The 13,344-nt window shown below is 34.4% G+C and overlaps 1 protein-coding gene across 6 annotated transcripts in view; it reads right to left on the bottom strand.

Annotated features, from left to right (window-relative positions):
* Window positions 1-10,050, bottom strand: part of LOC117105841 (NXPE family member 3-like) — a 12,645-nt gene extending 2,595 nt beyond the window's left edge. The window contains exons 1-4 of one of the 6 annotated variants that reach the window (XM_033247145.1): window positions 9,830-10,050; window positions 4,721-4,811; window positions 2,259-2,333; window positions 483-1,255 (exon numbers count right to left, since the gene is read on the bottom strand). In XM_033247145.1, coding sequence (XP_033103036.1) covers window positions 483-1,255; window positions 2,259-2,333; window positions 4,721-4,789 — 917 coding nt within the window. In that variant the 5' untranslated portion in view covers window positions 4,790-4,811; window positions 9,830-10,050. Of the gene's footprint in view, window positions 1-482; window positions 1,256-2,258; window positions 2,334-4,720; window positions 4,873-4,910; window positions 5,066-9,829 lie in introns of those variants that run through there. The other 5 variants (XM_033247143.1, XM_033247144.1, XM_033247148.1 and 2 more) reach the window with 5 other exon arrangements.
* Window positions 10,051-13,344: the final 3,294 nt, after the last annotated feature.

Raw genomic sequence — 13,344 nt, 5'->3', positions numbered from 1 at the left:
GGACGTGTTGCAAATAATTATAACCAGCAGAGTTTTCAACCTGCGAGAGTGAACAAACATAATATGAGATGGCATAATATGAGATGATAGTTTTTATCATTTACAACTGATGAATTTCCAGGAAACCTTTGAGAGAATATAAGTGGAATACTAGCTATCGTGACCCTCTACAACAAAGCAAACAAAACACTTCATTGTAACGTTCTCGGACGTTGTGGTAGGTATGTCACCCAACAATCTTCACACAAAGTTGAAGCAACGTTCAAACGTTATTTAGTAGTGAAATTACGTTGTAAGTACGTATTTATAGTTCTAAATATAACGTTTTCAACCCTGTAACATTAGTATAACCTTCTAATAACGAAATATTTTTAGCTAGGAGATTTGCTTTGAACATTATTTGAAGGCATCAAGAAAAGGACGCGCGAAAATAAAGGGATTTAAGTAGGAATACCAAAAAAAAAAAACAACAAAAAACTTACCCTTTAAAGAGGTTCATTCTGTTCTTCAGAAAAGACTGTGCTCTTTCGAGGATTTTTTTCTGAGCTGCTTTGTGTGATGACAACTGGCTACAGTTACATATTGCTGGTTTTTGACAAGTTAATGTTGTTTTACCAAGCGCTTCTACATTACGATACAAACACAACTTACTAGAATTGGCATTGTTAGTGTTTTGTCTATCAACATAACAGAGTGATTCCTCTTTGTGATTCTGTTGACATTTGTAAATCCCTGTCCAGAATACTCTCCTTTTTACTTTCCACATTATCTCCCTGATCCATTCAACTGCTTCAGAAGAGTGGACCCTTAAGATAGAGATGTTTGTAGGACCTGACCATGCGGCCGCAAAATAAAAAGAGTAGGAACCATTTAAATGGTCAATTACCTTTCCGGCCGTGCTGAAATTCTCTTTTCCAACGCGTATACTGTTGGAAATCGCAAAAAAGAAATCTCCTCCGTTCGTTGGCTTTACAGTTGTACCGTTCAAAACGTAAGAATCAAGCCTCACGCATATATCTCTTCCATATTGTAATGATTGATTAATATAAGAAACAAAAAATACTTCGCTCTCCTCTTTTTGTATATTTAAGATTCCTTCTCTCCTTTTATTAAATTCATAGCAATGTAGTCGTACTGTTAAACTTCTGTTGTAATCTTTATTTGTCCATTCAGTACAATTGTCTGTATAATCACGTGAAGGCTTATAGTTACTGTTGCTTAAAGTGCGTATATTCGTTGTGAATGTTGTAGAGTTCTTGAAAGAAAGTAAAAACAAAATGATATACTAATAATGAATCAGCTTATTTTTATAGTGAAGCTCACGCACACAGGCCTTAATTCACGTAACTAACACTGTGGCCTATTAAAATTAATTTGAACTCATTTTCACATTACGTAGAAAAGTACAATTATTTTGTTATATTTTATGGTTCTAATATAAGAAAGAAGAAAATAAATATGTTTGATTTCATTTTGATTTGACGTAAAATTCATGTTAAATTAGGCTACAATTCGTTAATATTTAACTTGAAAACCAAGTTTATAAAGACAACAATTTGCATAAAAAATATAAAAATTAGAAAGTTTCTGTACCAGGGGTGGCGCCAGGATTTGCCCAAAGGGGTCCGATGTCCCCGACAGGGAAGCGAACTTTCCGACGAGAAAATTAGTGGTTGTGGTCGGGCGCTCAATATTCATCTGAAGTGGTCCAGGGGGAAGCCCCAGAAACTACTAATTAGGGGTTTCATAGATTTATTTAATTGCGTGAAAGGTTTGGTTTCTCAACCTCGAGGTCGGGGTTTCAATCCCTTGCTGTGCATTCCGCTTTGTGTCCTTGAGCAAGGCACTTTATCTGCATTGCTTACTCTCCACCCAGGAGTATATATGGGTACCTGGTGGGGTTCCTTGCTCTTGCGCTGAATACAGCAGCAACACTTAGCATATGGATCCAATGACCAGGGACAGACCATGTAAAGCGCCGCTGATTACGATGTATGTTGTAGAAATGTTCGCTATATAAATTTAAATTTTGGTTTCATAGGTTTATTTACTCGATTTTAAAGTCTATTATTAAAAATACATATACTTTTTTCTTCCCCCACCTCCACTGATTAGTCAGTTAAGTTTGATTGGCATTACGGAAAGGCCAGTGTATTTTCTTGTGTATCACAATTAGAAGTAAATACTTTTACTGGTTAGTGGTCTTTTTGAGAGTCAGTGAGTCGGGTTTAAACACCATTGACGTCTCTTAATTTTACCTTCACTAAATTGTACAGTATCCCGATTGGTTTATAGTCTTCAAAAGTATAAGCCCAGAATGAGATCTGCAAGAACTAAATGATTAATTCATAAGGGAAAAAAAATTATCATTACAATTCATGTATATTATAATGTATATAGGTGTATGTTTTTCTATAGTCCTACATATTATAGTAGAACTCCTCATTTGGGTTAACCGTTGTTAAAGGGGCACTTTTTGTAAAACGAGGGGAAATATAATCTTTTAACACTACACCCAACTGCTATTAAAGAACAGGCACAGTTTTTGAGTTTTTGTCAAATAAACACAATTTCAAGGGGAAACTGTATTTAAAATCACGGAAATTCAATTTTGCTCTCTTGAACTAAGCTTACCCTCAAGTATAAAACAAAATAATGGAATTGCTCATACACAAAACAAAGTTTTTGTTTATTTATCCCGGCATACAGGGCAGAGGTATACATTTACGGAGTGACTGCTCTAGTTTACTAATGAGTTCCTAGCTGCATACCTGACCTCCCCCCTCACAAAAGCAGTGTCTAATGGTGTCGAGTAAGCTGCAATGCTTAGCGTAGACGAACGCTTAGTGAGACAGCATCTCTACTCTACCAAGTACTAGGCCTTGGTAGTCAAGACAGTGTGAAAATTAATGGACTATGTATTGTAATTAATATCCCTATGACTATGCACATTTATGTACAGCATGGTTTTTGAAAGTATAAAAAAGCATACTGAATCTGGCAATTTGAGTATAGGCCAATAATGGCAAGCGTTGTGGCAATTTTATTCTCATTAGTACTAATTCTGAAGGATATAAACGTTTAGAAATGCTCGGAGACAACGAATTACTTCGGATACAGTTATTTTTTGTAGAAATGCATGTAAATCAGTAAAACTAATAGTTTATGTCCATCTGTTTTTGATCGTTTTAAATGAGCTATTCAATGTTCAATTGTTTTTATAGTATATCTGCTTGCTATATATCTATGCAGGGAGTTGTTACTTAGATATATTTTCAATATATGTCGACACAAAAGCGCGCACGTATTTGTATGTATGATGCGCGCACGGCATTGTTATTGGAAATTTGTGAATAAAGTGTCAGGAACCCAAAATATGTAAAAAAAAAAAATGATTTTTTTTTTTTTTTTTTTTTTTTTTTTTTTTTTTTTTGAATAAAAAAATTTAAATGCTGAAAATGGCATGAAACGTGCTTTAATTTAGTCAAAAAGTGATTTTGACGAGCGTGTCATTAAAAAACGCAAAATTGATGACGTAGATGACGTCACGCATGGCTGATCACATTCAAAAGCTTGTGGACATTTTCATGTTAATACCACATAGCAATTTTAAGATATCATACTAACAAAAATGGAAAGAAAGCAAGAAGAATTAAAAAAAAAATAATCCTGACAATAACATCAAGGTGTTTCGCTAACTGCGGATTACCAAAAAATCCTGGTAATAACAAGAGGTGATCCGCTAAATGCAGACCACCATCACCAATAAACAGATTCAACAACGCAGCTTTTTATACTATCATACTTGTCTGCATAGGGATATTATAATTACAATAGTCCATGAATTTTCACTGTGTCGACTAAACTGTCTCTATCAAGAGATACTGGCATACTGTACGACGTAGTAGACTTTATATGCCTTTCATCCACAAGCAGCTCGAACACCGCTTTCAGGAGGGGGAAGTCATGCATGCATATTCATGTTTATCAGTTCACTTACCTGACCTTAAATAGCGCCCTCTATAATTTCTGCCTTAACTGTATGGGAAAAATAATGCCAGCGGGCCTTTCAGGAGACGCTAGAAGGCTCACTCTAAAAATATGATTTTTAAATGGCGAAAGGTTGTGAGTTCGAATCCCTCGGCAAATTCTAAATGTTATAGATGGGGAAACCGCGAGCAATTTTTTTTCAAAATCATATCAGTGCCAGCGTAAGAAATTTTGCGTTTTGTAGAGAAAATGAAATAACATTCAAGAAAATAATTATATAACATTGTAAATAACCTAGCAAAAAAAAAAAACAAAAAAAAAAACGTATGATATCGTAGCATAAGTCTCGTAGCGCAGCTTATTGTAAGCAAAATCGCAACCGGCATTGGAGTCACCAACATCAATCCTATGGCTTTATGAACATGACACAGACATCCCAGAATTAGTATCATTGCGTTATCAATGAGATAACTAACATGTAGTCCTTAGAATCCTGTACACGGGAAAAAATAATCTCAATAATGGCAATGTTCAAGTTTGGGCGAACGCCCATATTATAAATAATTTTAATTGCGCGGATGAAAAACATTAGCTAACATTTGTGCGGAAAATCGCTACGAAAATAAGTGCGCAGATTGCAGAATCATTACATATTAAGACTAGGTCAATGCCAAATTGTCGTCTGAGCAAAATTTAAGAAGTTAGTGGGCCTACAACAGCACACACTTACGTAAAAGCATGTTCCAGCGATGATCGTCGACACAACGAGCTTTCTATTGGAAATGAAGTACCGGTACATAGCGACCAATGCTAAAGTAATGCTAAGTACAAAAATATACAGTTGTCACATTAGAGCCTCATATTTTATCCTACCAGATGCGTATTGCCTTAATATTTAAATAGTATGCTACTCCACTTACCGAATAAAAGTCCATAGTCCATGAGAAAAGGTTGTTGCATTGTTGATAAATTTGCATATAATTATGCGTAAATTAATCCGTTGCCAGCCAGTCATATAAAATGAGTAGCGCGAGAATTCGAATCACTCAAATTTATCACCATACGATTGAGTCAACCCATATAGCCAACCAATTCTGTGAGGTTCATGAGACGAGCAATATTATTAAGCTTACCATGGGGCGCAGTGTGCATTGGACGCACGAAACTGTATAAGCCTAGGCCTTCGTGAATTTACACAGATGGTAAAACCGTGATAAAGTGTTATATGTTGCTAATTGAGTGATCCATGTTATAATCTCTGTATTATTTGTATTGTTTATTGTTAAAAGAAGTCCAATTATTTTAGAAGAAATAAATATTTATGTTGAATTTAAAAGTTAGTAATTTGTTTGTACTTGCGTTGGACAGACATTAGAACTTCGATCCAAATTGTTCATCTGTGACTTTCACATTTGTGCATTTCAAAGGTGGCAACTATCAATTTTTTTTTTCTCGTAATGTAAATGTAACGATATTTGAACCATTAATAGATAAAGACCACTTTAAGTTGTCACGGCAAAATTTAGAGGTTACAAAGTACAGTATGACAAGAGTACTTATCTGGCCCAGTTGGTAAATATTCATGAGATTGTGTGGCGGGGTATAACCAATGTCTCTTTCAAGAATGATAAGCCTTCAATGCTAGGTAAACTTTTAATATAAAAAAAATAAACAAATATACATAAAAAATAAACAAATATACAAAAATGTATAGGTATCCTCGCGTCCACGTTCAGTCTTGCAAGTTGCAATCCCGTGGCGGCATTGGTCCCCTAATTTGATTTGTTAAGTGGCGGATTTAGAAGGGCAAGGGGCGTACGCCTCCATTTTTTGTAATCTTACCAGAAAATTACTATCCGAAATAGTAAAATCAAATACAGACTAAAATGAATGAAGGTGCGAAGGTGCTGGAGGTTTAAAGAAATAGTGACTGCGCGCGTCGTAGTGCTAGGTATAAACAGCCTAGAATTCATCGGTACTAGGACATTTAGCCGAATGCCAGTTTGCCGACGGACGTTTGGCCGACAGACAGTTGATCGAAAGAACATTCACCGACACCGAAATTCGCCGACAATTCATTTGTGGTGTGATTGATGTTTCTTCGACAAATGTTTTGTTTTGTGGAGGACTTGGAAGTCAACATGGAAAGTCGTTATTTATAGCTATGCATGCATGCAGACCTAATTTCAATATTAATCATTCAATACAAGATTCTGCTAAACATATTAAATACAGGCCTATAATAATAAACACATGTTCATCTTTTTTAAATATTTTAGTACTATTGTCGCGCGCTGCTAGTCATCACTCTCAAAACAAGGACACAAAAACGACTGCAGAACGGTTCGACTTCGTTTATTGTAAGCAGACAATGACTAACTATAAACCCATCTCCGTGGTTTGCCATATTTCAAAAATTGTTGAAAGAGAAATACAAAAACAATTAGTTAACTATCTAAACGAAAATGATCTCATAAGTGTAGATCAATATGCCTTCAGAAAATACCACCACCATCACTTGCCTTCATCGAGTTATAGATAAATGGATGGAAACTTTTTTCTCGACATATCTGAATGCTTTGACTCCATTGATCATACTCTTCTCATAGGCGTGGATCCCGGGGGAATGGGGGATATATTCCCCCAATATTTGACAAGGGGTGATGGTCCATTGTATCATCCCCCCCCCCCAATATTTTGACTATGTATGGGATAAAATGGAACTTTACACACTTCAAAAGACTGTCACAGAAATAATTTGCACTGTCTTATGCGCTTACAAAGATGAAAATTAGCATAATGTATTAATGTTGATAACAAAATTATTTTATCTGGTACCAATCTAAACTCTTCTTTCCTTAGATGTTAGATGTGCTTGCAAAGAGAGCCACATTTCACACTGAAGGGTGTGTACGACATCAGTAATGTTATGTCAATTCGAAGAATGTTTAAGGTTATATCGGTTGATGAGGAATTTATTGATTAGGCCTATAATAGCAAATTGCATCAATTTATTTTGCAAAAACAAGGTTTCCAGTTTCAGAGAGGGGTACATCTCCTGTCCAAACAAGGGCACACATTGGCGCTAACACCAGGCGCGTAACAGGGGTCTTGGGTCAGAGTGGGTATATATTTTTTTAATTTTTTATTTCAACCATCTTCAAAGAGGGTAACCCTTCTAGTTTAGCCCAGTAGGTTAACTGATGTTCAGGGGCCCTCTTTAATAAAATTAAAGAACAGTACAAACAACATCATTACAACATAATAATAACAATAATAATAATAATAATAATAATAATAATAATAATAATAATAATAATAATAATAATATTAATAATAACATACAATCCTCATTTCCCGGTTAGTAATTTACCATACCCACCCCACCCCACTCCCCATATAGAAAACAATACGACATAGAGCTTATCTTAATTATAATATAGGCCACACACGTGTGTTTGAAACTAAATATAAGCATTTTCATCATGGTTTTTATTTATTACAAACATATTCTTTCACCATCTATACACATTGAGGCCCTTCTTTTAGGTTAAAATGATCTATCTTAAATTTGTCTTTCTTGAGTTTGTGACTATTATGTGTTTAAATAACTTAAAAGGATCCGATAAAACTAAAAAAGCCCTTAAAAATGCGCGCCAAGCGCGCAAAATATTTTTGTGTTTTTAATTTCAATTTCATCGGAATTGATGAAAACTCCCTAAAATGTGCAATTTACAGAGGAAATTGGCCCACCGTAACGAGAAATGCGCGCAAAGAATTTGAGAATTTTAGGCACTTTCAGAGGATGAATTTGTCAAGGGGTGGAGAAAGATTTTCGAAAGATGGATATTTTACCCTTGTCCCTCGGTGTTTTTAATTCTAATTTTGTTGGAATTGATCAAAACTCCCTAAATTTTTAGAGGAAATTGGGCCATGTTAACAAGAAATGCGCGCGAAATTTGAGGTTTTTAGGCACTTTCAGGGGATGAAAGGGCATTTATAAAGGGGTGGGGAAGATTTTTAAAAGATAGATATTTTCTCCTTGTCCCCCAGTGGTTACGCCATCGGGCAGCATAGATCAAAGGGGTTATGACAGTTTTTGAAGTGGAGAAGGGTTTGCATGGGTGTTGTGAGTCTGGTCATTATGATATCTTCCTTTTTATTCTTTTTCTCTTCTCTTTTCTTTCCTTTTCTTTTACTCTTCTTTCTATTTCCCTCCGTCTCTCCTCTTATTACCCAGCCCAGTACGACGACTTGGTCAGCCCGGTAAAAACCGTCAGGGGAGGGGCAGTTTTTCCACCTGCCCCCACCACCCCCTCCCCACCCGCGCCTTTTACGACACTGGCTAACACGCCAATTATCCCCCCAATGAAAAATATTTTTAAACGCCACTGACTCTTCTCCTAACTAAATTCCAAAATTATGGCATTAAAGACACTGAAATCAAATGGTTTAAAAGTTAGCTTTCACAGCGCAAACAAGTAGTCAAATGTCATAATAAATTATCTGAAAAAGCAAATGTTGAAATTGGCATCCCACAATGTAGTGTGTTATGACCGATCTTATTTTCATTATCTATTAATGACCTTCCACAATATGTATCTCCAAGATCATGTAGCATATATGCGGATGATGTCGACATCTACACTACTGACAAATCAGTAGAAAATATCAATATCAAATTACAATCAATAATGAATAATGTCGAAAATTGGTATAAATTTAATAAATTACTTGTAAATTCTAGCAAAACCAAACTTATGTTAATTAAAAATAGAAATGTTCGCCCTCTTTCCTCTTTGAATATTCATGTTGATAATGAAACCATTGATGATGTAAAAAAAAAAACATCCGTTATTTAGGACTTTTGAAATTGATGTAAACCTTACCTGGAATGACCATATTCGAAAATTAAATAAAACTATTGGGTAAAAAATTAACATCCTAAATAAATTGGCAGAAACACTAAATGAATCTTTTCTAAATATTCTTTATATAAGTACAATACAACCCTGTATGGACTATTCAATCTCAGTGTGGGGAACTACCGGTACGTCTAACAAAAACATTCTATTAAGGCTACAAAACGAGCTGCTATAGAGAATAGTTAAAAATAATTTAGATTTTATAAATTTTCGTGGAATTAATCTTATGAAGTAAAATAATTGGAAACTTTTTTGATGAACGTATTACACCCTTGCATGTTTAATGTACAAATGTATAAATGGTGTTGCGCCTTCCCGCCTATGCAATGATCTAGAAATGGGTGTTAACCGACATGGATATTCTACGAGATACGCTCACTCGCTTAATGTTATCTCCCCCCCCCCCCCCATTTCAAATTGCTCTGTAATGAATGGCTCTTTAAAAATCTCTGGAGCAAAAGTTTGGAACAAAATCACAATCACAATTCAAGAATGTCAATCTCTTAATTTATTCAAAATTTAACACTTTTTCTGATTATCACAATTCATTTCCTTTTATATTTTCTTGGTCTATACTTTTAACATTTAATCCCAGCCACGAAACTTGGACTCAGAAGTACCAGGATGGTGTCCGGCGGGGGATAGTTTTTACCATTGTTTAGTTAGGTTTGTATTTAATATAAAAGTTGTGACAGCCCCAAACCTTGACTCAGAAGTACCGGGTTGGCGTCCGGTGCCACACCACGAACAATGCAATAGTCTATACATTATCACAACTTCATCGGCTATAACAAATATAATTATTAATATCAACATATATATTTTTGGATTATATAATTATTGGTAAATACTATACTAATACCAATTCATTACATGATCAAACAAATGCATTACTGAACAAAATATACATCTACCTTAACTCGGTTTACCATTCTATGGCACTAACGTACTATTGTTAACTTATGGATTCCAGCATTCAAACCTGACGTGCCCAACCAATTACCATACAGATATAGCGCACAGGATGAATATTTTACATCCAGACGTTCATTTCAAAGTTCGAATCCCACACTCATAAGAGACTAATAAATAAAACAAAAGGCAATTTTTTAAATTGGTACAAATTAAGATACAAACAAAGACAGGATACAAGAGTGTGACTTTACTGCAAGGAAAAATATAAATGTACAATATACTTTAAAATGATACGACGTATTACAAATATACAATACGAAATGTGTTATTATATAATCGAGAATTGGATACTAAAGGCTCCAAGAAATGTAGCAAAAGAAGCTCTTCTTGGTGATTTAGGATGGGAATCTATTGTTCGCACATAAAACAGATTTAGAATGAATTATTTCAATAGGCTAAAAAATATGGATGATAGTAGATGGCAAAAACTACTTTGTAAATATATAACGGAGGTCGGACATAATGTCAAATGGAAATGGATTACCCACATACAAGAGCTGTCTCTTATACACATCTAGATGTGTCAACCGATATAACCTTAAACATTCTTGGAATTGATATAACATTACTGATGTCGTCACACCCTTCAGTGTGAAATGTGGCTCTCTTTGCAAGCACATCTAACATCTAAGGAAAGAAGAGCTTAGATTGCTACCAGATAAAATAATTTTGTTATCAACATTAATACATTATGCTAATTTTCATCTTTGTAAGCGCATAAGACAGTGCAAATTATTTCTGTGACAGTCTTTTGAAGTGTGTAAAGCTCCATTTTATCNATAGTCAAAATATTGGGGGGGGGGGTGATACAATGGACCATCCCCCCCCCCCCGCCTTGTCAAATATTGGGAGATATATCCCCCATCCCCCGGGATCTACGCCTATGGACAAGTTTATTACACAAATCATAAAAGCAGTAATGGCTTAAAATACTTCAAATAATGATAGCGTTGAAATTGGAGTATGCAGGACGACTTGCGAAACATGGGAGTATGCTGGCCTGCTAAACAGAAACAGTATCCATAAAATGAATAAGCGAACCATTATGTTAAACCAGAACACAATAACTTTAATTTCTTTCAAGGCTTCGTTGTATACATTAAGTTTTAATGCCTAGTCAGGCCTGCTTTTAATGATTTAATATAATACCAAATTCACTGAAATAATGCTTAATGTATACATGTATTAATTGACATTATGGTACTTAGTAATCCAGTAAAGATGTCAGATAGTGGTGTCATTCATGTTGGAATGAGCAATCATTCAATGACGTATGTTATTTTGGGTAAAAAAACAAAATATAGAAATATGAATAATAGAAATAATAATAATAAAGGAAACCCTCAAAAACACCGATATAAAACTACAAGATGTTTTAAAAAATTCAATGAAAGCACTTTTCTATCTGACCTCTCATCAGTTGACTGGAATATTATATTAACCAATGGTGAGGTTAGTGATAGCGCAAAACGTTTTGAAAACATTTTTGTGAGTATAATTAACAAAAACGCTCCTCTAAAAAAACGAAGGGTACGCAAAACAGCAGCACCATGGCTCACTGACGACAATATTGTCTTGATGCGTAAGCGTGATAAATTAAAGGCTCAGTATAATAAAACTAAAGACTAAACTATTTGGAATGAGTTTAAAAAGTGTAGAAATGAATGTAATAAATGTATTCGTAAAAATAAAGTTGATCATGTAAAAAATGGCATAATGGAAAGTAATAACGATATGAGAAAAACTTGGAAGACTATCAGAAATGTCATTCCTAACAACAAGCGTAAACAATGTATAAAGGAAATCAAAGATGATGGAAATACTTATACAACTAATTATGACATAGCTAATGCAATCAATAAATATTTTTTCTGAAATTGGTCCGACTCTCGCGAAATAATTTGAAGAGTCTGTAAGTCATGGAACAATTGACTATTCTGAAGACTATGAAAAATATACAGTTAAAACCTTTGATTTCCAACACATCTCAATTGAGTTTGTTTCCAATTACTTAAATAGTCTTCCAACGAACAAGGCAACGGGATATGATGAAATCCCCGCAATAATGCTTAAAATTGCATCTCCTATAATTGCATATTTAATCAATCATTCTTTTACAACGTGTTCCTTCCCAGGAAATTGGAAAATTGCTAAAGTTCTCCCACTATTCAAAGAAGGAGACACCTCAAATCCAGGCAATTATCGACCCATATCAGTCCTTCCTGTAATATCAAAAATTATCGAAAAAGCCACGCATGATCAACTTTACACATATTTAAATGAAAATAAATTTCTTTATGTCACTCAATCAGGCTTTAGGCCGTCATACTCAACGTCCACTGCACTCATCAATGCCACTGAACAATGGCACAGTTGCATTGATGAAGGTAAGATGGTAGGATTATGCCTTTTAGATTTCAAAAAAGCATTCGACACAGTAAACCATAATATTCTTTTACAAAAATTAAAATTGTACGGCCTTGGCAAATTCGCAATAAACTGGCTTAAAAGCTATTTATCTGAACGAACTCAAATTACTGAAATTAACAATAAAAAATCGAAACTTCTAAAAGATCGCGTACCACTTTATTTATCACATTTAATACAGTACAACACACCTAATTATAATTTTCGACATGGTAACCTTAATATGTACGTTCCAAAACCGAATACTGAATACAAAAGAAACAGCATATCTTACAAGGGCCCTGTTTTGTGGAATAATTTAAACAGAGATGAAATAAATCCCTTTATGTCATTTAATCAATTCAAAAGAAAAGTCAAAGAAAAGCTAACTAATACTAAGCCTTAATTAATGTCGTCTCATGCAATCATTATAATAATGCAATTTACTACTATTCAATTCTAACATGCGTTTTTTTTTTATATTTTTTTTTTTCAATTTTAACAAACTTTTAAACTTTAAACCTAATTAATTTAGGCAAAACTTTTAACTTTATGCATGCTTTTATATTATTCTTATCGCGCTCGAACTTGTTGAAAAACGATCTGTTTATAATATTTTATTGATCGAACAAGTCTTTTGTAATGTTTTATTGTGCTTGTTTATGTATATGTTACTGTACTTGCAATTTCGAGAATAAATAAAGTTTTTGATTGATTGATTGATTGATTGAACCCGCTGGCGCCGCCGCTGTTCCTAGGTAGGCGAATTTAGTGTTTAGCTGGAATTACATTTTATTTTTGAATTTGTCCAGAGAAAAAATAATACGATTTAGCTGTTGACTAGTGTAGGGCCTATTTTAATTAAAATTTACACTGTCGATGAAACCACTGTCAGCAAGCTGTCCTCGATAAAACTTGCTGTCAGACAGCCTCTCTGAAGCTATCTGACAAGGGTCCGAACATATATTTACAAGAGACACAAAAGATCAAAATATAAATAATGATTTTAACATTTAACGATTTATTTCTGAAAAGACTTTGCGTTGGA

Source organism: Anneissia japonica, unplaced genomic scaffold (assembly GCF_011630105.1).
Source record: "Anneissia japonica isolate Jap-2015-1 unplaced genomic scaffold, ASM1163010v1 scaffold287754_len4335492_cov202, whole genome shotgun sequence".
Classification (NCBI taxonomy): Eukaryota; Metazoa; Echinodermata; class Crinoidea; order Comatulida; family Comatulidae; genus Anneissia; species Anneissia japonica.
Note: the sequence above shows the minus strand (reverse complement) of the source record. Positions and strands in the feature narration are given on the sequence as shown.